The 21809-nt window shown below is 40.5% G+C and overlaps 1 protein-coding gene across 1 annotated transcript in view; it reads left to right on the top strand.

Moving 5' to 3' along the window:
* The first annotated feature begins 13251 nt into the window (after positions 1 to 13251).
* LOC122809574 (zinc finger protein 84-like) overlaps positions 13252 to 21809 on the top strand; it is a 225570-nt gene continuing 217012 nt past the window's right edge. Inside the window, exon 1 of the mRNA XM_044081173.1 lies at positions 13252 to 13447. Within this exon, the coding sequence (XP_043937108.1) occupies positions 13436 to 13447 (12 nt within the window). The 5' untranslated portion in view covers positions 13252 to 13435. The remainder of the gene's footprint in view (positions 13448 to 21809) is intronic.

Genomic DNA, 21809 nt, shown 5'->3' with positions numbered 1-21809 from the left:
GACCAATCTGGCTATTACTGTGTTTGACTGTTATTGGTAATTTCTTGGTTTAATATCTTCCCGCCCCCACCAACAACAACAGCCTCCATTCTCCTACTGCTTATCCTTTTCTGTGAAGTTTGAAGCTGTGAACATAGATACATAGCAACCAAAAGAAAATCAAAGTACTGACTGCACCCCCACCCCCAAGTAATTAGAGGAAACGGAGCCTATCTCAATACCAAAAGATTGCCAAATTCTGGTAATCACGGCCACACAGTTAAAAAACGCACTCCCCAAAGCTAAGAACACAGCATCCATGGGACCAGATGACATCCCAGGCTGTGTACTACATGAACTACAAAATGGATTGGCACCTCACCTAAGTGCCATGTTTAATCATAGCCTCACCTCAGGCTTTGTGCTCATTGAGTGGCGCACAGCTACAGTTATCCCACTCCACAAGGGGGGATCCAACTTGGATCCCAGGAACTATCATCCCATCAGTCTGATGAACCTGATCTGCAAAGCCATGGAACGTATTATCATGGAACTTATAAACAAAGACATTGGCAACCTTCAAACACTGGACCCCACCCAGTTTGGTTTTGTAAAGGGTCAATCTTGTCTCCTCAACCTGATTGGCTTCTTCGAATCAGTCTCCAGAGCCGTGGACGAGGGTAAGGTGGTCTACACAGCCTATCTGGACCTCACCAAGGCCTTCGACACCATCCCTCACTCTGGAATCATAGATAAACTTACTAAGCTGGGCATTAATCCCTATGTCACTCGATGAGTTACCAACTGGCTTACTGACAGAACCCACACTGTAAAAGTAGCTGACTCAAAATCCAGCTCCAAGCAAGTGACAAGCGGAGTATCTCAGGGTTCAGTCCTGGGACTGCTCTTGTTTGGCATCTACTTCTTTGAAGTACAGGCCAGCACTAAGGGACTCTGGCTAACAAGGTTCACAGATGACTGCAAACTGGGAGCCATTACTGAATCCCCAAATGATGTGGATATTCTACAAAAGGGCCTTACAGAAACAGATGCTTGGTGCCAGAGCCATGGGCTCAAGCCCAATGGCAAGAAATGTATAGTTATCCCCTTTGGGAAGAAACATGTACCCATGAATTACCACATAAGTGGCAGTACACTAAACACCAAAAGTGTGATAAGGGACTTAAGGGCACAGATGGACAGTGGTCTCACCTTCAATAACCACATAGACACAAAAGTCAGGAAATCCTTTTCTGTGGCACACCTCATCACTAAGGGCTTTTTATCCAGAAAAAAGGAGGTCATTGTCCCACTGTACTCATCCCTCATTAGACCCATTATAGAGTACAATGCCCCGTTTGGTATGTACCTCGCAAGACATCTGCAACAACTGGAAAGGCCACAGAAATAGCTCATTAAAGGAATCACAGGCCTAAAGCAGATGCCCTGGGCTGACCGTCTAAAAAAACTCCATCTATACTCTGTCGCATATCGCCTACTCAGAGGCGATCTCTGTTTAACATACAAGGCCATGTCAAACCCAGTGCTGTTGGACATGCTACACTTAAAGAAATCCCAATCCCTCAGAGCCACACACTCCAGGGATCTAAACATGGTCATCACAATGAACAAAACATGCTGTAGGGATAGGTTCCTGACCCAGAGACTCTCCATGCTCTGGAATAGACTGCCCATACATATCAAGCTGAGCACCTATTTTGCCCACTTCAAAAGGAACCTTGACAATTGGATGGGAGATAGGAAATTCACCCCAGGGATCACGTCAGTCACCCTGCTAGACAGGGAACCAGGGAAGTAAATATTCTGGGAAGAAATAGCCAGAGAATTGTTATGGCTAGGCATGTATAGGCCCTAGGGTCGATAGCCTAGTACCAACCTATGAACCTATAAATCAGTTTATCTAGCTAGCCTTTAAGAGCTCAGTTCACTTGTGTACATACACTGCCATTAAGCTTCCAATTGTAATAGTAGTTTTCCAGGTTTTAATTGTTCATAATTTTTGTCTGAGCCTCTTAGACAGTGTTGATAACAGTAAAAGTTGTTTACAGCTTTTAAAGCCTGTCTTTCTAAAATATTGCTGTGCCTTTTCATGAGTTTAGTTAATTTCTTTTGGAAAGTATGATGGATTATCAAACCAGTTTTATGAATGAATTCCTATTACTGTGCTCATCAACCTTGATCATCTATCTCATAAAGTCTGAGCTTGGCGTTTTCCTTCTCTCCTTCCTATTCACTTGTATTTATTATTCCTGCCTCTCTAAAGAGTGTATGCCCCAGTAAGCCCTCTGTCTTTTTGTGGTCTGCAGTGGATGGAGTATGTTGGGAGTCTGGTGAGGTATCCTACATGACTGGATTAGTATTTTTATCCTGCCTAACCCCCTCTAGATGTACAGTCTACTGTGCTAGGTCCACACAATGTCTAGTGTTTCTGTTCATTCTCACCCACCAAATAGAGTGGGATACACCTGTTTTGTCCCTGTACCATGAGGCTACTGTCTTTTTAATTTGTCACATAGAACTTAAACAGTTGGATTGAACCGAGCATTCCACCAGCATGGGTGAGCTGGCCCTCCTCTAAAATGGGTGACCTTGTACTCCCCTAAACTTGGTGATCTGGCACTCTCCCAGTGGAACTTAGTTGGTCAGTCCCATCACTAACTGACCAGCTCCAGCAGTGCCCAGGCCCATTATTTGATCCGGAGTTAACTGGTGTGCTGTTGGGCTTTATATCTTTGTGCCTCAGAGCCAGCTCTATTTTGATACTTTCATTTCATTTTCCTAACAGTAAAGTACTCACAATAATTCTGTATCTCGGACATGACACTCTGGTAGTAGTATACTATTAAGGCTCATTTCCATTTTCTGCATATGTGCTTGGCAAAAATAATTTGGCCTGACATTCTATAACTTCCCCATTCATGGGACTTCTCTGGCCACTTCATGTCTACTATAACATTCGCCTGATGTATGGGTACAGCCAGTCATATTCCTGCGTTTTCTATGTCTGAATTATAACAGTTTTGTAATTTTTTACTGAAATCTGTATACTGTATGTTAAAAAAAAATCTGTAATTTTAAACTCTGTTTTATTGTATACTGCCTTTGGCATAGGTCATGGCTAGTCCTTGGACTAGTCCATCTACTAGTTTAACAAATTTAAATAAATAAAAATAAAAATGTATGTCATGGTGTACACATTTTAAAATTATTTATTTTATGCAACAAAATGGGCTGGAATACAAATAAAAAAAAATGATATATTTGTCATGGTTCTTTCTGGCACTGGAAACTACACTTCATGGGTTGCTACATTCTTGAAGCGTGTGTATAATTCCAAAATTCCTAGCTATAGCTGACGCTTTTACATGGGGGTGGGGGTCAGAAATAAATAGTTCAGTGCATTAAGCAAAAACTGCACAGTGATCAGCAGTGCACAGGGTGCAGGTGATTATGAGACACAGGTAATACTGCTGCACACCCGGTGAAATTCTGTGGTCAGCATTATAGTCTAATGACAATATAATACTATAAGAATGAGTGACATTCTTATATTATATATATCATTATGATAATGAGCCCAATTGTGAATGCAAATGAGGGTAAACAACATGGTGGAGTGATTCAGAAATGTATAAAAATTGCTTGATCAGCCATGGCTGCTAAAAAGATTGTACACCATGATTTCTTTGTGAAGAGAGACAGAGATTATGCTAAGATTCTAAGAGTACTCATAGCAGCCATATTAGATAAACAATATATGCTAGAAGCTACTCTCACAGCCAGTGTCTCAGATAATGCACATCATTACCCTCTGCAACGCAGAAAGATTACACCGTGCTTAACGTACCATCAACTTCAAGAGAGGGGCATAGCCAAACATTATCATATCCATGGAATACTGATCCCTGTGGACAATGATGCACATGTAACATTGAGAATCTTTCCTAGAAGAACCTTCTACAACCATCAGGGGGACATGGTGGATGTATTACCGGCATACACCAGTTCCTGGATGTTATGCTGCAGTCAGTGGAACAGTTCATGTGGTTCCCAAAGTCCAAAGAGGACAGAAACACTGTGTGCTGTGCAGGCATTCCATGAAATAACCAATTTCTCAGGTTCTGTAGGCCACTAACTCCACATAGTTCAAATGGACACAAGTGCATCAGTCAGAAAGGTTTCATCCATCAACTGCCACATAACCAATCACTATTAGCAATTTGTGTAGGGTGGCTTCTTACAGAGACATGTTACAATTCATGCTGGATATTCCCCAGAGCCATGGTTCATGACATCAATACACAACATAACATCATGGCGGAGATGCAATACAATTCTTCACTGTCACAAACTGCCAGCATCATCAAGCATGTGTTCAGACTGATGAAGGCCTCCTTACACTGTCTAGATTGCTCTGGCAGTGTGGTGTAGTATGCTCCAAAAACCTACAGCAAGGCATGTGCTGTCTATTCAGTTCTGTACAACATGGTGGTATGGAGACAGCTACAGTAGGTGACTGCCATTGGAGGACCAGGTAAACCAGAGCTAGAAGTGGAGGAGATACTGGTTGATAAGTCATTGGAGAAACCAGCTGCATGGGAAGGTCATGAGAAGCAGAGCAAGTACACTACTCTGTGTTGCTGACAAAGAGGCAGTGTCTGTTCCATAACTATGGGTCAGATTAGAAAAATATTAAAACTGATGAATGCAATACAACACCCAGTCTGTGTTTTACAGTGCAGTGAATGGCCACACTTGTGCATCAGACTTCATCTAATTATATTACACAGCAATGAGAGCAGGGCACAGATATTATCATATGCACAGGTGGGAAGGGGCACAGGATGTGGAAGGGAGTGAATAGAATGGCTGGGGATTTGGGAAGCTGAGTATACTGTGCTGGGATGGGTGGTGCTTCTTCTGGGATGTAGGTGTCCACATGTAATGGGTAGTTGTGCAATATGAGTTCCAGGGGACACAGCTACTACAGATGAAGTTACACTCTGTGCATGTGGTTGCAACAGGTGTTTTGGGATCTCATGTGGGAATGATGCAGACTATAAATATCCCTGGACACTAGTGCATCCCTTCTGAAAAATAGCATAGGCACCCACACCCACCAGCAAGGAATGAATGCAAACTATAGGGCTCCCACCACCTGGCCATGCCATGATGCAGCAGGCTCACAACTAGTGAGTGGGTGGAGGAAGTAGCAATATGTGATCTTGACTTACCTGTCTTGTGGGGTGTACCCACAGTAGAAGCAGATGAGTGGTGACCACAAGATGAACATCAGCTGTAGCTCATAGAAGCAGCATGCCTCATGGAGGCAGTGGAGGCAAACAGGTGCCTGTCCAACATAATAATCATTTGGGCCATGTATTGAAGGCTCTCACATGTGTCATCATGCAGGCCCTGCAGCCCACCTATCATGTCTGCCATGGTGGTGGTGGTAGCATCTACTTGTGTTTGGATGACAGTCCTGCACATCTGTTAAGTAACCACTTATTTTGGGTAATGAACAGGAGCCATGGAGTTGATGTTCACTTGCCCACTGCTCTGGACCTATGTCTACATGCTTTATGTAGTTGTCATTGCCCACTGTTAGCATGTTGGCAAGGGATGAATGTACTACCTGAATAGGGGTGCCAGGCATGGTGTGTCTTTCCATGGGATCTGGAAAGGTGTGGGAGGGTCAACAGTCAACATAGCTGAGTCACTGGAGGTTGTAGTACTGTGCCCCCCACAGTCAACATTGTTGACAGTAGCACTGTGCCCTCGGACTGTGCTAGTGTAAGACTACCATCATTCTTAGTCTTTGATGCTGCACTGACATCAGGCATGCCTTATTCCATGGCAGAGAACCCCATCACCATTGCACCTGTGAAAGCATTCAGATAAATACCCATGTGGAACACTGTTACTTAACAATCCTCCTTTCCTGCAATGCATAAAATCTAAAGACAATAATTATTCAAAGAATGTAAAAAGATACCTTGTGTGGTATGCTTTCATACTTGTTGGACAGGTGTACTTGTAGAGGTCATATGGTAGTTGCTGCATAGTCCATTTAATGGTACAGGCATGTCACAAATCATTATATGACATAAGAAAATTCCCACCCCCAGTGCTCCTAAACTTATAGTTCAATTAGTCACACCCCTCCTTCAACAGCCTATCACCATCCCTCAGGTATCACATCCACTCCCACTTCCATACCACACCCTCCTGCTTACTACCTTCCCCTCTCCTAATCCCAGACACATCATGCAAGGCATACTACCACTACTACTACTAACTCTCACTACTCTAGCCTACACTACATCCTTACACACTAACATACCATTAAATACTACCTTCCACATAACACACACCAACACACACACACACACACACACACACACACACACACACACACACACACACACACACACACACACACACACACACAAACATAATAATTTGGTCCACACTATTTAATAACTCATTATTTTATATACACAAAACATGCACCACATTACCACTCAATAGACAAGCAGCATCCAGAGTACACACAGACCTAGCTTGCGCCATCAAACTCAAACTATTCCTCACAAAATGGCTGCTAATCTCAGGAGACATACACCCCAACCCAGGTCCATACAACAAAATTCTCTCAAACAAACATGAATCAGACCTACTTATTATTAACCTAAACTCAAGAAGTATATCCAACAAGCTACATGACTTACACGCATTCATAGCCCATTACTCCCAAGATATACTACCCATCTCTGAAACCTGGCTAAAATCCACCACCCAAAACAAAGAAATTCTTCCCCCAGGTTATAACATCCTAAGGCAAGACAAAGATACCAAAAAGGGAGGCGGGGTTGCAATTTTATTTAAAAACACATTTAACCTCCAGCCTCTGAAAACCCCACTTCCCAAATTTCAAAATGGCGAAACATTAGGCTCCGTTATTTCCCTCAAAAACAAAAAGAGAATCAACATCCTCTGCAGTTATGTTCCTCCAGGAAATAACTCCCCTATAACTGAAGAGATACTACACTGGGCCACAATCAACCTACCCCAAGAAACCATCCTGCTATCAACATCCTCTGTAGTTATGTTCCTCCAGGAAATAACTCCCCTATAACTGAAGAGATACTACACTGGGCCGCAATCAACCTACCCCAAGAAACCATCCTGCTATCAACATCCTCTGTAGTTATGTTCCTCCAGGAAATAACTCCCCTATAACTGAAGAGATACTACACTGGGCCACAATCAACCTACCCCAAGAAACCATCCTGCTACCAACATCCTCTGTAGTTATGTTCCTCCAGGAAATAACACACCTATAATAGAGGAAATGTTAGAATGGGCTACAATCAACCTGCACCAAGAAACCATCCTGCTAGGCAACCTAAACCTAGACTGGCTAGCCTGCAACTCCAACAATCCCTCAAAACACATCAACGTATTTGGCTTCTCACAATTAATCCAAGAACCCACCACAGTTGACAAAAAATCCAAAAAACACTCCATTCCCGACTGGACTTTAATTAATCTCCCCAAAGAAAATTATCACATGGGCTGCCTACCTGATGTACTGAGTGACGACTGCCCCACATTCCTCCTTCGTAGACAGGTAAACATACCCAAACCTATACTGTATAAGGAAACTAGAGATGAGCAGAAGGTAGAGCCACAGATTCTTAACAGCATGCTACAACAAAGTAAATGGCACCCACTACAAACTCTAGCATTAGACCAGGCAGTTGAATATTTCAATAATACTTTTATGAATGTTCTAAATATACTTGCTCCCATCAGGAAACATAGGACTAAGGTTAACTATACCCCTTGGCTAAATAAGACAACAAAATCCTTACTAAAAGCCAGAGACAATGCCTGGAAGACCTGGAAAAAGAACAAAAAAAGACAAACAAAAATGGATAAACAAAACTACTTCCTAGGAATTCAAAACAAACATTCCAAAAACCCCCAAAAGTTCTGTCAGGCTATCAATTCCCTTCTAAAACCCAGCAAGACTACCACCCCAGCCCCCAACACCAATAATGATAATGACAGCATAACTTCTCAATTTAACCATCACTTCACAGAATCTATTCTCTCATTATCTACCCAGTTATCCAACAATAGTTCTATATTCACCCCAACTATAGATCACAATAGTATACCCCCTTTAAACTTTCACCTGTACCAACCTCGAAAGTTAAAAAACTACTCTCAAAACTAAAACCCACCACTCTCGCAGCAGATGGACGACCCACTACTTTCCTAAAATTAGCTGCAGAGTCGCTAGCCTACCCTGTCTCAATTCTTATAAACCGCTCCATACAAGAAGCTTACATCCCCCAACTATGGAAAGTGTCATACATCATTCCCCTACAGAAAGCCGGCAACTCCTATGAACTATCAAACTACCGCCCCATTGCTATCCTATCCCCCTTTCCAAGCTCCTGGAGAAATGCATTCACACCCAGGTGATGCACTTCTTAACCTCACATAATCTCCTCTCCCTCACACAGCATGGCTTCCGCCCAAACCACAGTACAACTACTGCTCTTCTCTCCTTGATCAGCCAAGTTAATCAACTTAGAAACAACAACAACTTCGTATCAGCCATATTCTTAGATCTATCTAAAGCATTTGACATGGTCTCACATAACCTACTTATAGACACTCTAACAACCAAGTCCTTTGCCCCCTCCACTACTTCCTGGTTCAGAAACTATCTCTCTGATAGAAAACAATTAGTCAAATGGCAAGGTGCACTATCACCTCTACTACCAACTACCATTGGCGTTCCACAAGGATCAATACCGGGTCCTCTATTATTTACATTTTCACCAACAAACTACATACCTCCACCCTGCATGCATCACTTATACAATACGCTGATGACTCATTGACCCTAATCGCTCAGCCCCATCCATAACCACTCTTCACAAGCTTACCCAAGAATCCTTCTGCTCCTTGGAAAAATGGATTACTGATATCCAACTTATTCTAAACCCCAACAAGACCAAATTACTTCTTTTCACCCCCAACAAATCCAAAACCACACCTCCTTCCTTCACCATCACCTCCAAAAACGGCACCATAATCTTTCCATCCCCCCATATTAAGCTCCTCGGTGTTGAAATAGATAAGGATCTTCACTTTGATGTCCATATCTCCCAAACCATTAAAAAAGTACACAAAACATTACCAAGCAGATATCACCCTAGGCCAAACCCACCTCTTCTCTGCCCTACTATATGCATCACCAATCCTAATTCACATCAGGAAAACAAACTTAAATCATGCTACAATAAAATTGCAAAATTCGCCAGTAAGTCCACTTTTAGAGGTAATCACTGTCTTGCCTTAAAGGAGCTAAAATGGTTAAAACTACCTCAACTAATCAGGTACCACCAACTAGTACTCACCCTCAACATACTAAAGAATCCCCACAAAACTCCAGCCCTAACCCAACTACTAAACCAATACTCAGCAAACCGTCCTCTACGCTCATCCAACAAGACCCTGCTCTGTATATCCAAAGCCAACAACACTGGAGGGAAAGCTCTTTTCTCTCATACCATTGCTAAGGAATGGAATAACCTCCCCCAAAATATCTCTTCAGCAACATCTATCTCACTGTTCAAAAAGTCATTTAAGCCACACCTCTTGCAGACCTGGCTCTGTCCTTGCATTACTTAAATGCTTTCCTGCTCTCCTCCATTTTCTCGCTATCCTCCTCTCTTTCACTACTTACTATGTCTAATACACAGCACTCAGAAACTCCCATACAGGGCCTACTATTTGCTACTATTTTGTCTTCTGAGATGTCTCTTTGATTGCATCGGTCAATGTGTGTTTTTTCCCAAATACCAACATCCAGGGTCCAATATGTGTAAAGTAAGCCTGCCTGGAATAAGCTATTGTATGATATATCTTGAGTTTATACATACCACTGTATAAAATTGTTTGATGTGGAGCTTTTCTCCCCAGGCCTCTGCTGTAAATGGACCTAGTTCCAGTCAGACTTTCCTGGTAAACAAATGTAAAATAAATAAAATAAATAAATAAAATAATAAAATAATCAGCCTCATGTATCCCCAGAAGAGAAATAGGATGGTGAATCCAGTTCAGTTCCCACATTTAGTCCTTTGCCAGGTATGACGGTCCTTTCAATCTCTCAAACAAGGACAATATTTTTTTTTTTTATTTATCATTTTGTTGACCGGGAAAGTCCGACTAGGTTCCACAGAGCCTGTTTTCAGCGGAGGCCCGGGGAGAAATGCTCCAGATGCATGCCTTTGGAATGTGGGCCGGAGAAAACCCAACACAGGAGAACATGCAAACTCCACACAGAAGGCACCCCAGCCGAGAATCGAACCGGAGAACCTCTTGCTGTGAGGTGACAGTGTTAACCACTGCACCACTGTGCCGCCCGACAATAAGAACTCCTCCATGGCAGGGAAGGTGGTCTGTGATGCTGGAGCACCATTCATGGCCATCATCTCCTGTACAATAGCATAGCTCCTATTGGAGACATGCAGGATCATGTCTGTGACCCTGAATCACACCTGATGAACTACCATGTTATGGTCGCTGGTTGCATTAATGTCCACTATCAGCTCAGGCCCTACTCAATCCCTGAAGGGCCAGTCACTTTTGTATGTGCATAGTATCTGCTGTTTGTGGTCATAAAGGGCCTGCCATAACTCAATGGTCTCTGCCTGAGAGAACTTCTCAGTAAATCTTTACTTTTAGGCCCATATTATTACCTGTAAATTTGAACATACACCTATGGTTAGAGATCAGGTACAAAATATAGACAGTACTATCTGTACTGGTCATGTAGCCATTTATGTCTGTGGTCTGGAGCAGGCTCCCCATCCATGTGAAGCAGAGTTCATCGATAACCCTATTTAAGTGCATCCTTGACCAATAGATGGGAAATCGGAAATTCACCTTATGGCTGGCCCCTATATCTCTCTGATAGACAGAGGCAGACAGTGTTGCCCAAACTTACATCCTCCCCCACATAACCTCCAGAAACTTCCTACTAATATATTCCCTCCTAATAAAAGTCCATGATACATAGGGACACAATTTGATTGGGTTGCATGGATAGGCTTACAAAAGGCCCTGATGTTCATTAGCCCAGTATATGCCTATGAACCTATGACAGCTGAGCCACCATAAGGTGGCATGATTAGCATTCTGCATTATCACAGTCTAGTTCCCCACAGCAGTCCTGTCAGACAGCATGGGGACAGACTGTGTTGTGACATGCACCCTGTCATCAGCCTACACTGATTTGTGCCCAAGAAATCACAGTAACTATGTACCCCACATATTCAGCCATACCTGTATTAGTTATCCAGCGTGCCTTCTCCCCTATGCCCACAGTATTCCGTATGTGATCCACAGATTTAGACTTTGTGCATTGCAGCACAGTTATCTGTAGGATGGTTCAGAGTTAAGATTGTGAGCTGTTGTACCTGTGGTACAGGGTTTGATCCCCTCAGCCTTAGTATGCCTTCTGTGTGATCATGAGAAAGTCACTTAATCAGCCATTGTTTCAGGGTCACTCCTGAAAAGGGACTATGTGTCCAGTGGGCCTACCTGGTCAACAAATGGGAATTATTATTATTTCTCCATCTGAATCACTTACCAGGGGGATTACTCCACCTCACACAACCCCACAACCATCTATTTGATGTGCTACTGCTGCCTGCACCTGTGCTCTGTCATTCCTCATTCATCTTTGTAACCCTCCCTGTGCTCCCCTTCTCCTTCAACTAATAGCTTTAGAGCACCCCCCAAACAATAAAAGATTCTTACAGTTATCCAGCCACTCTGTCCACCTGCTTCTGGCCTATGTACCCTTACACAGCAAATGCCACAGTCATTGCTCTCATACTTGTCCCTACCCATTCCTGGAATTGAGTGGCATGTGCACAGTATGCTTGTGCATGGACACAGCAAAGCTCATAGTGCCACCGGTCTGCACTAGTGATATTTTTAATGTGCACCCTCCCTGAACAGTGATACTGCCGTGCGGTGTCCATAATCTTCAGCCATATGCATGGGGCTATCATTTTCCATCTTGTTCTGAAATGCAGTGTGGATATGGCCTTTTCAGGTACAGGTTTCAACTGGTGTTTTGCTTGGTGAAGCCAGGAAACTAAGATGTTTATCTTCTTTTTGTACAGGGTAGGGAGCACCTGCTGGGGAAATATAATGGCCCCACACATGGTTGATGCCTAGCAATGTCTTGCCAGGGCATTGAGTGATGCCACTGGCTTTATCAGCTCTGGTGAGCTGTGCCAGCATAGGTGTAATGATGTAAAAACATCATCCTGTCCAAGTAGTGGGAAACAGAGATCAGGGAGAGAGAAAGAGAGAGATTAATTATGCACCCTTAACATTATGAAGAAAATTAATGAATCAAGAAGGAGCATGGCAAAATCTCAGGGCAAAAATCATAGTGTTATGCCTATATCATAGCATTTGAAAGGTATCACATGCTAACAGTTCTGCATAGTAACAATTCATCCATTTTCAAACAGAATGCAAAAAGAATGAATCAGACTGTTCGTGTCATAACTCTCAACCTCTTAGAACAAGAAATCTGGACAAAGCAAAAATAATGAGGAAATAAAGGCCTCGAGCTAGAGATTTAAATTTTACTCTTATAAACGTAGAAAGTGTAGAAAATAAATAAAAAGATGTTTTCTTTTTGGAGTTTTAAACTTAGAAAGTGCTAGAATAATAGATTTTTCTTTAGCGTGCATTTTCTGAAGGATATGAATTATGAAACTCAAATGTCTGTCATTATTCAGTGACTTCAATCTGCAATAATTTCCCAGAACAACACATTTTATGAGTAACAAATCAAAAATATGAGCGAAAATCTGGACATTCTCTGAAAATTTGGACAATTGGGAGGTATGGTTTGTGTTACGACTTTTTTTTTTTTTTTTTTTTTTTTTTTTAAGAAACAAGTAATCATTTAAGAGACGCAGCAAAATAAAGTAAACATTAAGGTAAAACTTTAATCTTGACCTAAAAGCAGAACTGCAGTATAATAACAAAGGTGGATCAGTACCATTGTCCTGGAATGTGTCTGCCACTTTAAGATGTTGCTTTGCTAAGAATATTTATTTCTCTACCGCCCCATTCCTTAATATTAATAAGCTTATTTGAATAATCTGGGAAACTCATTTGGAAGTGAACCGGAAGTTATTTAGTATTCAAATCACTGGTTAAGAACTGAGCTGCCCAGCCCACATGAGCAGTGAGATTTCATTTGTTAGCTGGGGGGCTGGTAATTGTTTTCCTTCTGAGTAAATGCTGAAGAAAAACAGCTATTCACTTCTACCAAAGCACTGAAAACAAGCCGCTAGGTACCTGGTTTGCAGAAGTCATCATGAAGCTGGAGGTAAGGAAGGTTAAACTGAGGTGTTAACAAACAAGATGGGAAGCTGCAGTTATTGCATATCTGCCTTGTCAAATTATTTATGCACTGATTTTAATGAGAGTAAAACATTTTAATGCCTCTCCATAAGTAGGCTGTTTGTAAATGGTAAACATGCAGAATCTTGTTCGTAGCCTCGGCCTGCAAGTACCCCTGGTGGTCTTATTTCCTGGTATGTTCTGGATTAAGGATATATGAGAAAAGCTATACTTTAAATTGTTGTTTGAAAATGCAATCTATAAATGTGTAGAATAGACATGACAATCTGTGCCCCTGCAGAAGAGCAGCATATACATGCCTTTGTTTGCAAGGGTATGCCTAACACTTAGCTGTTATTTTTTGTACTTGTTGCATTCAGTTTCTCTGTTCTTGTACTAAAAAGTACAAAATAATACTATTGTTAGTGTGAGTAGCAGCCAGGTCACACATTAGGAGACATACACAGAAACTGAGTTTATAAACGTAAAAACGGATATACTTTTTTTTTCTTTGCATTTTGCTTCTTCTCTTCCTATGGTGTGCACTGTTAGGTTTCCTCCAGAGTACATACAGATCATGACTTCAGTCTTTCTGTGCATAATGCTTCATGTCACATCCTGTTTTTTTTTTTTTTCTTTTTTAATGTGTAGTATCAGAGTAATGTGCTTGAAAGTTTTTGTGTTGGAACTGATTGTCTCCTAGATTGTTAACTTCCTTTGTGGAGTGGTACAAACACCCTTTTCAGCCGCAAAGTAGTGCAGACTACATAAGAACATCTCTCAGTTTTCAGTTTGTAAGATAATCGTCTAAGTTTTTGGTAACATATAGGAAGCTCCTTGTTCTTGTTTATCTATTCTGTTTGTTACTAACTTTTGCAGAACTGTGATTTACAAACTGTAAAAAATAGTGCCCAGATTATTTCATGTGAAAATGCTCTAGGAATGTGAATTGTGACAGATAAATTATTTTTCATATGTTGTCATTAAGAAAAATTCCTGTTGCGTCTTTCAGCTGTCTGATATTGCAGAACATCTATGATTTTTGCTTCATATTTCTACCGTGCATCATAGAAGTTTAAATTTCTGGTAAATTACCAAGGATTGCAGTCAGACAGTAAGCCTGACATTAGGGTTTCAAACTTGTTACTGTTCAAAAAATATATGTTGATGCAAAGCCTCCTGTTCTATTAATTTATGTGAATTAAAGTAATACTAAAAAAAACAAATATCCCTGGTTTTGGGCTTTTGTTCCTCTGTTTTTTCAGTTTTGTCTGGAATTCTTGAGCAACAAAATCGAGACGTGTGGTTCTTGATTTACCAGTCTTGATGGGGAATGTTTTATTTATGTATTTTATTTAGTCTTTGTTGACCAGGTTGGTTAAACTAGGTGAATGTCCCCTTTTCATAGGAATGTACTAGGCAAGCGATCTAGTCATACATGCCTTTAAGAAGACCCTTTTCCATCACTTAGGTGTTTGAAAAGGGTCTGCTTAAAGGAATATGGGTAGACATCTTATGGCCCCTGTGATTTGTGTCTACCCATCCAGTCATTAGGATTAGCCTTAAAGGTAGCCAAAGAAGTACTTTGCTTGAACTGTAGTTATAACTTATTCCATACACTAGGAATACATTGTTAGGAACCTATCCATCCAGTGAGTTTTGTTTATTTGTTAGTGTAGCTTTAGGTCCATAGTGTGGGTAATTGTAGAGCCACTGATTTTTCAAAGAAGTAGGAGGCCACATAGGATTGGGTCTTTCATGGCTTGAAAAGCAAGACACGGTTCACCTCACAGCATCCTGTAGAGTATTGAGTATAAGGAGAGTTTTGCTAATCTACTGAGGTAGTTGTAAGACCTTTTAATTCTCTTTTTGGTTAGAAATCTTTGGGGCCTTTCCAATTGAGCAATATACCACCTTTTTCAGGTAAAAGGAACAACCTTGTAGATAGACTGAGGCTGAACAGATTAAGGAGAGATTCGGCCAGTACATGCTTTACATTGGTGAGAATGCAGCCTGATATGCTGTATGGCCCATGGAAGTATTATTTTTATCCGTTGACCTATATCACTTTGTAGCAAGTCTTATGATCTCAGAGGGGTAAAGTTGGCATTAAATTTGTCTGCTAATATATTAGCTATATCCTTAGGGTTGAATGACTGATATTATGCATGAGCTTGGTGCATGCTTGGATGTTATTCCTTAATCTTCTGACATAACTGAAAAAATATTTTTAGTTGTCTTTGAACTCTGTAGCATCCTTATGTTCATAGTCTGCTTTATATTTTCTAGTAGTGTTTTTAAGTTATTTGCTGGCATGTTTCAGTTTAGTCTTGAGGCAGGGAGATGGGGATTTCTTTTGTTTTACAGTTTCTTAATAAGGGAGTTATTCCAGAGAGCTTTAATCCTAAATTTATAATTAGATTTGGGACAGATGGGTATTGATTTTTCTATGCAGCTGTTCAGGTGCTGGAGAAGTCATAGGTGAATGTAGCAGCCCTTTCAGTTGGGTCCATTTGCAAGGGAGTGTTGGGACATTTTACATTGGTCTTTAACAACTTGAAGTAGGCTTGCCTTGGAGATGTTCCTAAACATGGTCTGATTTAGTGGTGGAGTGCTACCATTAGACTTGACAGAGAAGATGACTGATTTTTGGTTAGATTTAACCAGGGATGAGGAGATGCAGTGTGGGGTGCAGATGGGGATTAATTTGGTAAAGACAAGGTTGAGGATGTTAGAGCCTCTAGTGGGTAGTTTTGCAATTTGCAACAGTATACTGGTATTAATAAAGTCTAAGAAATGGTGAGCATATTTTCAGAGCTGTAAGTGTGCCAATGATTGGGTAATTGAGGACCTCTAGTAAGAAGGTATTTGGTGTGGTATATAAAGCCTCAAAGGTGTTGAGGTAATTTCTGTGATCTTTGGGTATCATTGATAGGGATTAGTAAGTAGCAATGAAGTAATGGTTGGATTTATTAAGGGTGATTTAAATCTCCAGGAGCTCAAGGTTAGGGTCATGGGCAATCTGATGTGAAGCACTGGTGTTTCTAACCAATACAGATACTTCCCTGCAGTTACCTAAAGATTTGAAAGCACGACCGGCACTAAACCCTGGTATAAGAGTGCTGTCATTATACTGAAACTGTATCTCAGTAACTATACAAATAGTATAGTGTTTGAGTTTTAGGAATACCTCAGGTTTAACCATTTTTCTATTTGGACTTCTAGCAGTGAGAAGTTGCCACCATGATGTTGTCCATGTTTGAGTTTTCTGTGTAGGAATTTAGGGGATACCAGAAAGAAGTGAATGTGTGTCTGTGTGTGAGAGAGAGAGTGTATGCATGTATGAAAACAGAAGATACTCTGTGTGTGTGTGTGTGTGTGTGTGTGTGTGTGTGTGTGTGTGTGTGTGTGTGTGTGTGTGTGTGTGTGTGTGTGTGTGTGTGTGTGTGTGTGAGAGAGAGATCGAGAGAGAGTGAGAGCAATCTTGTGTGAGTGAATGAGTGTATGAAAGCAGTGTATGAGAGGGAGAGAATGGGCTGTCTGTGAAACTGTTGTGTTTTACTTATTTCTTAAGTACTATATATTTTTTTATATACTTTTTTGATGTAAAATGCTTCCTCCAACACAATTAACATCTACTACAGAAAGTTTGAAACATTAGGCGGAGGAAGTATTTTACATCAAAAATATACAAAAAAAAAAAAAATATATATATATATATATATATATATATATATATATATATATATATATAATTACTTAAAAAAAAAAAGTAAGTAGTACAACACAACAATTTTACAGACAGCCCATTTTCTAAGAACAATAATACTCTTTAGGGTGTGTGTTAATGTGTAATTAACACCCTTCCAGGGGTGCAGAGGCACTCTGTGTGCAGTGTTGGGCCTCATAACACCCCTAGGCGGGCATTAATTACACATTAACAGTAATAATAAATGCATTAAACCTTATGTTCTGTATTTACTGGTGGTGTTATTAAAAAAATGTCTGCACCTTGTATGGTCCACATGAGTTCCATTTTAACTGTTTTTTGCACAGTGGCATTATCTGACTTGCCTGCTTTCTGCTCCAAGTTACCCATACTTAGAAAAAGACATTGTTTGTTAATGAATACTTGACTTTTTATAGTTAGAAATGTTTGTATTTACTGTTTCATTATGTGTCTCCATTATCTAAACTGCCCATAACTTATATTTAACTTCATTATAGATTCACACTCTATTTAAATAAATCAACACTGCTCTTTCATTTTCAGTAGTGTGAAGTCATAGCCAGATGTAAGGTGACCAAAATAGGAACACTGGCACATGGATTGCAGAACGGTTAAGTCCTTTACCAATGTACATTTTGCTGGGAACACATCACCTCTGCAGTTATTCCTTGTTGAGAATGCATTTCTAAATGATGAATGCATGAATGTGTCTGGGACTGTCATGTCCCTTCAGTACAAATATACTTACAATGTGGCATTGTTCCCATGGGTGTGAATGAACTGAGGCACATACACCCAATAAAGCTCTCATAGTATGCATCCACACATGATAGAGCTCTGAGTGTACATCCATAGGTGGTATAAAACTAATCTTGAGAATCATCATGCCTTCACAAAAAATTATGCCGTAGTATAAGCAAAAAAGATGACTGGCTTCAGCGATTGGCTTAGCTGCTGGTACTATCCTAGGGAGAGCCAATGTATATCATTTTGGAGGGAGATGTTTGACTGCCCTATCTGTTTTACCAGCATTGCCTGCATTTTTACCTTGGAGCTTCAGTATATAGGCCAAGACTTTTTCTTCCCCCAATGCATTTTAGGCACTGTAAGCTTGTTCCATGTACCACCCTATCCAAAATACACCAGGACATTATAAGGGTGATCTTACTCAATGCTAGAAACCTAAATAAGAAACTGCTATTCTTAGCTTTCACAACCTTGAAAATTATGACATCTGCAACATTACCAAAACATGGCTACATCACAGTGATAATTCTCTGTCCCTGTCTGGGTTCAATGCTTGCACGCATTCAGATAGTCTACTGAGGGTGCCTCCTTAACTGGTGGTGGCATGTCCATATACCTCTGTAACTCTGCCTATACACTTGTACAGCTAGATAATGGCCACAAACTCCTTCACATCCTATTAACTGTAAATAAGACCTTTTACCACTTGCTGGCCAATTATAGATCCCACTCCATGTCACCCACACCCCATGTGACGTACCTAAATAAGCTGGAGTGCCTTACTATCCACCAAACATGGTTATACTTGGGAATTTCACTTATGCATCAATTAAGTGGAATACTTGCTGCAAATAAATATGCTGAGGTCTTGGACTTCATCAATACAAACTCATTAGACCAGATTATATGCTTCCTTATGAGAGGGTCAGATGTATTGGACATGATCATTACAAGCCTGACAACATAATGATTTGCATCTGTAATTATATCCTCTCTAATTAGATGTGGCCATAATAAAGTTGCTGTTGCCCTCTTATATTCAGCACCGATCTGAGCCATTGTAGAGTATAATAGTCCAGTTTGTATGTATCTTACATGGCCATCTCAACAAACTGAGCCCAAATGGTTCCTAACAAAAAAGATCTTTGGTCTTAAGAATATTCGTTATGAAGAGATACTGAAAGCCTTATCTCTGTACTCTTATAGACTCCTGAAGGGTAAGGGTGAGCTGTGTCTTGTTTACTACCCCATTAGATATCTGGGTGTCCTTGACATTCTATATATTGGTAAAAGAGCACAACTCTGCCTACAGTAGAACCAGAGACCTGAACCTTCATCAGTAGATAAACAGACTGGGATGGAGAGATGGCGTCATCCAGTGTCTTCCTTTTCTCTGGAATAAACTTCTTCTGAAGGTTAAACGATGTGATTCTATATCTTCTTTCACAGTAAACCTGGACAACTGAATGCCTGCTCTTAAATTTATTGAGGGACTAACTGGCCTTCTCCTACTTGAAAAAGGAGGTAAAGCTTGAAGGCTGGTATTGGCAAGGTGTACATGCATTAGACTAAAGTAGTCTTGGCACTCCTATGAATCAAGGAGTGGTTGTCATTATTTGAATTCCACACAAAACACTCTTACAAACTCCTACCTAGCAAAACTTGCCTGAGGCAAAATTAATTCAAATATATGATCTGAGGAGTTTTCAAGTGTTGCCTCACCCTTGAATACTGCATTGTGACATCAGTTCCAAGTCCATACCAGCTAAAGCACAACATTTGACAATAAACGACTTTGGTGAAACCCTAGCATAAACAAGCTGTACAACAAGAGAAAAGAATAGTTCTCCCTAAGTGGCAAACTAAATTACACACATCAAAATTAAGCTCAAAACGTTAAGCAAAAAGCTAAGTATGAACTTAGGTTTGCCTCCTCTGTCAAAAACAATCCCAAGTCCTTCAACTATATCAGGAACTTGACAAACAGTACCCAACTTTGCTTTGAGCTGATAGAAAGAACAAAAATGGTTCTAGCCCTTTTAAAGTCATAGTTTTTTTAATGGACAAATTCACTTCATACTTTTCCACCTAGACTGCAAACATTTGACCTCTTTGTTGGCCACTCCCTCCCACCATTTCACATCAGCCTTGAGCAAGTCTTAAAGGTTCTCTTGAATGTGGAAATTACTAAATCAGTGCTGGGATGCTTCCTTGCCACTGTGAAGCACTGTCCCTGACACACTCCTCACGCTATTCAATCTCCCCCCTCATCTGACTTTGTGCCTGAGGCATGGACAACTGCAGTGGTCATTCCCCTACATGTGGAAGGTCCCACTATTGATAATAGTAATTGTAAGTCCATAAGCCTCACAAGACTCAACCTGTAAAAAAAAAAAAAAAAAAGTCCCCAGCCCTCACCAGAGATCTAACTCAAGATGTGCACAAGCTAGCACCCTTTATCAATCCCCCCCCAGTTAGGAATGCCCATCCTTTCACACCAGTGCCTTAAATGGGTCACCAGTCCATAGTCTTGTCTTTATCCCTGTGTGCCATGGCACTGGCATCCAGGTGCTGAAATAAGTCCAATGGGTTGGGTTTGGCTTAATGGTTAAGGTGTTTACCTCACAGTTGTCTGAACAGAGGAGCCAGGTGGAGGTGCCGTCTTTTCCCTTTGTTATTTAAGTTGTATTTAAAACCATTAGCAAAGAAAATAAGGGAATCAGAAATTCAAGGATATAATTGGTATGGTAATCAAGGAAAATTGACTTTATATGCAGACAATATCATTTTGTGCCTGATGAAACCAGAAAAGGACATCTCAGTGTTGTGGAAAATTCTGAGACAGTTTGTTTTTTCAGGATATAAAATTAATGAAGGATAAATAAAGGCTGTAGGTGTAAAATATGTACCCACACATGAACTGGTTCAGCAATACCCATATTTATGGGATATGATGAAATTAAGTATTTTGGAGTATGGGTCTGTTATGACTGCTAAGGATATGTGGGAGGAGACTAAAAAAAGATAATACAAAAACTGAGAACTGAAAGCTCCTTTCTGCGGCTATGGATAGCAAGATGCAAACAGTAGCTATTTTTTTAGTTCTTTTAGTTTTATACACAAGTCAGACTATTTTTATCAACTAACGGAGAAGTTGTGGACAGTAATAACAAGTTGAATGATTTTATCTGGGAGGGGAAGACAGCAAGAGCCAAATGAGATAAGTTGATATTTCCAATTGAACAAGGTGTTTTAGGATTATTTTAGAGGCTTTTATGCCTAGCTTAAGCAGAAAGCTACAGTTCAAAGTGGAAATGGATGATGGTGATGATAAAATGAGGGTGGGGGGATTTAAGAAATAAGGAGAGTGGTATTTGTGATGCAGATCCTTAAGGAGGATAACAGTCTTACAGAATGTGATATTCATAAAGCAGCAAAATGTATTCTAAGAACTAAGTCAACACGGGAATAGAGAAAGGAGATTCTAATGATAAAGATGACTGCAATTAGGGATACAGAGAATAGGCAAGATGGGCCTGGAATTTACTGAAGGAAACTGGCAAAGGACTTTGGGAATGAATAATTAGATAGGGGAAATAAATAGAATGGAAAGAGATCAAAAAGATATTTAGACTACATGCTAGTGACTGTCTTTCCTATTAGGGATTGTTATCAGTGTATTGGCAGAGAGGAAGAGATAGGGAATTCTAGGTGAAAGACCTCCCCTGGTAGAGTTTTCAGTTGAATCTAGAACAGAAGCTGCTATTAAAAAGAAAAAAGGGTAAATTAGTAGGGCATATAAAATATTGCAGAATAACTATAGGAATCAATCAGATGAGGTTTGGGAAGAGATTTCCAAGATGACTGCACA

The sequence above is a fragment of the Protopterus annectens genome, chromosome 1.part1 (assembly GCF_019279795.1).
Source record: "Protopterus annectens isolate FY-2018-M chromosome 1.part1, PAN1.0, whole genome shotgun sequence".
Taxonomy (NCBI): Eukaryota; Metazoa; Chordata; order Ceratodontiformes; family Protopteridae; genus Protopterus; species Protopterus annectens.
Note: the sequence above shows the minus strand (reverse complement) of the source record. Positions and strands in the feature narration are given on the sequence as shown.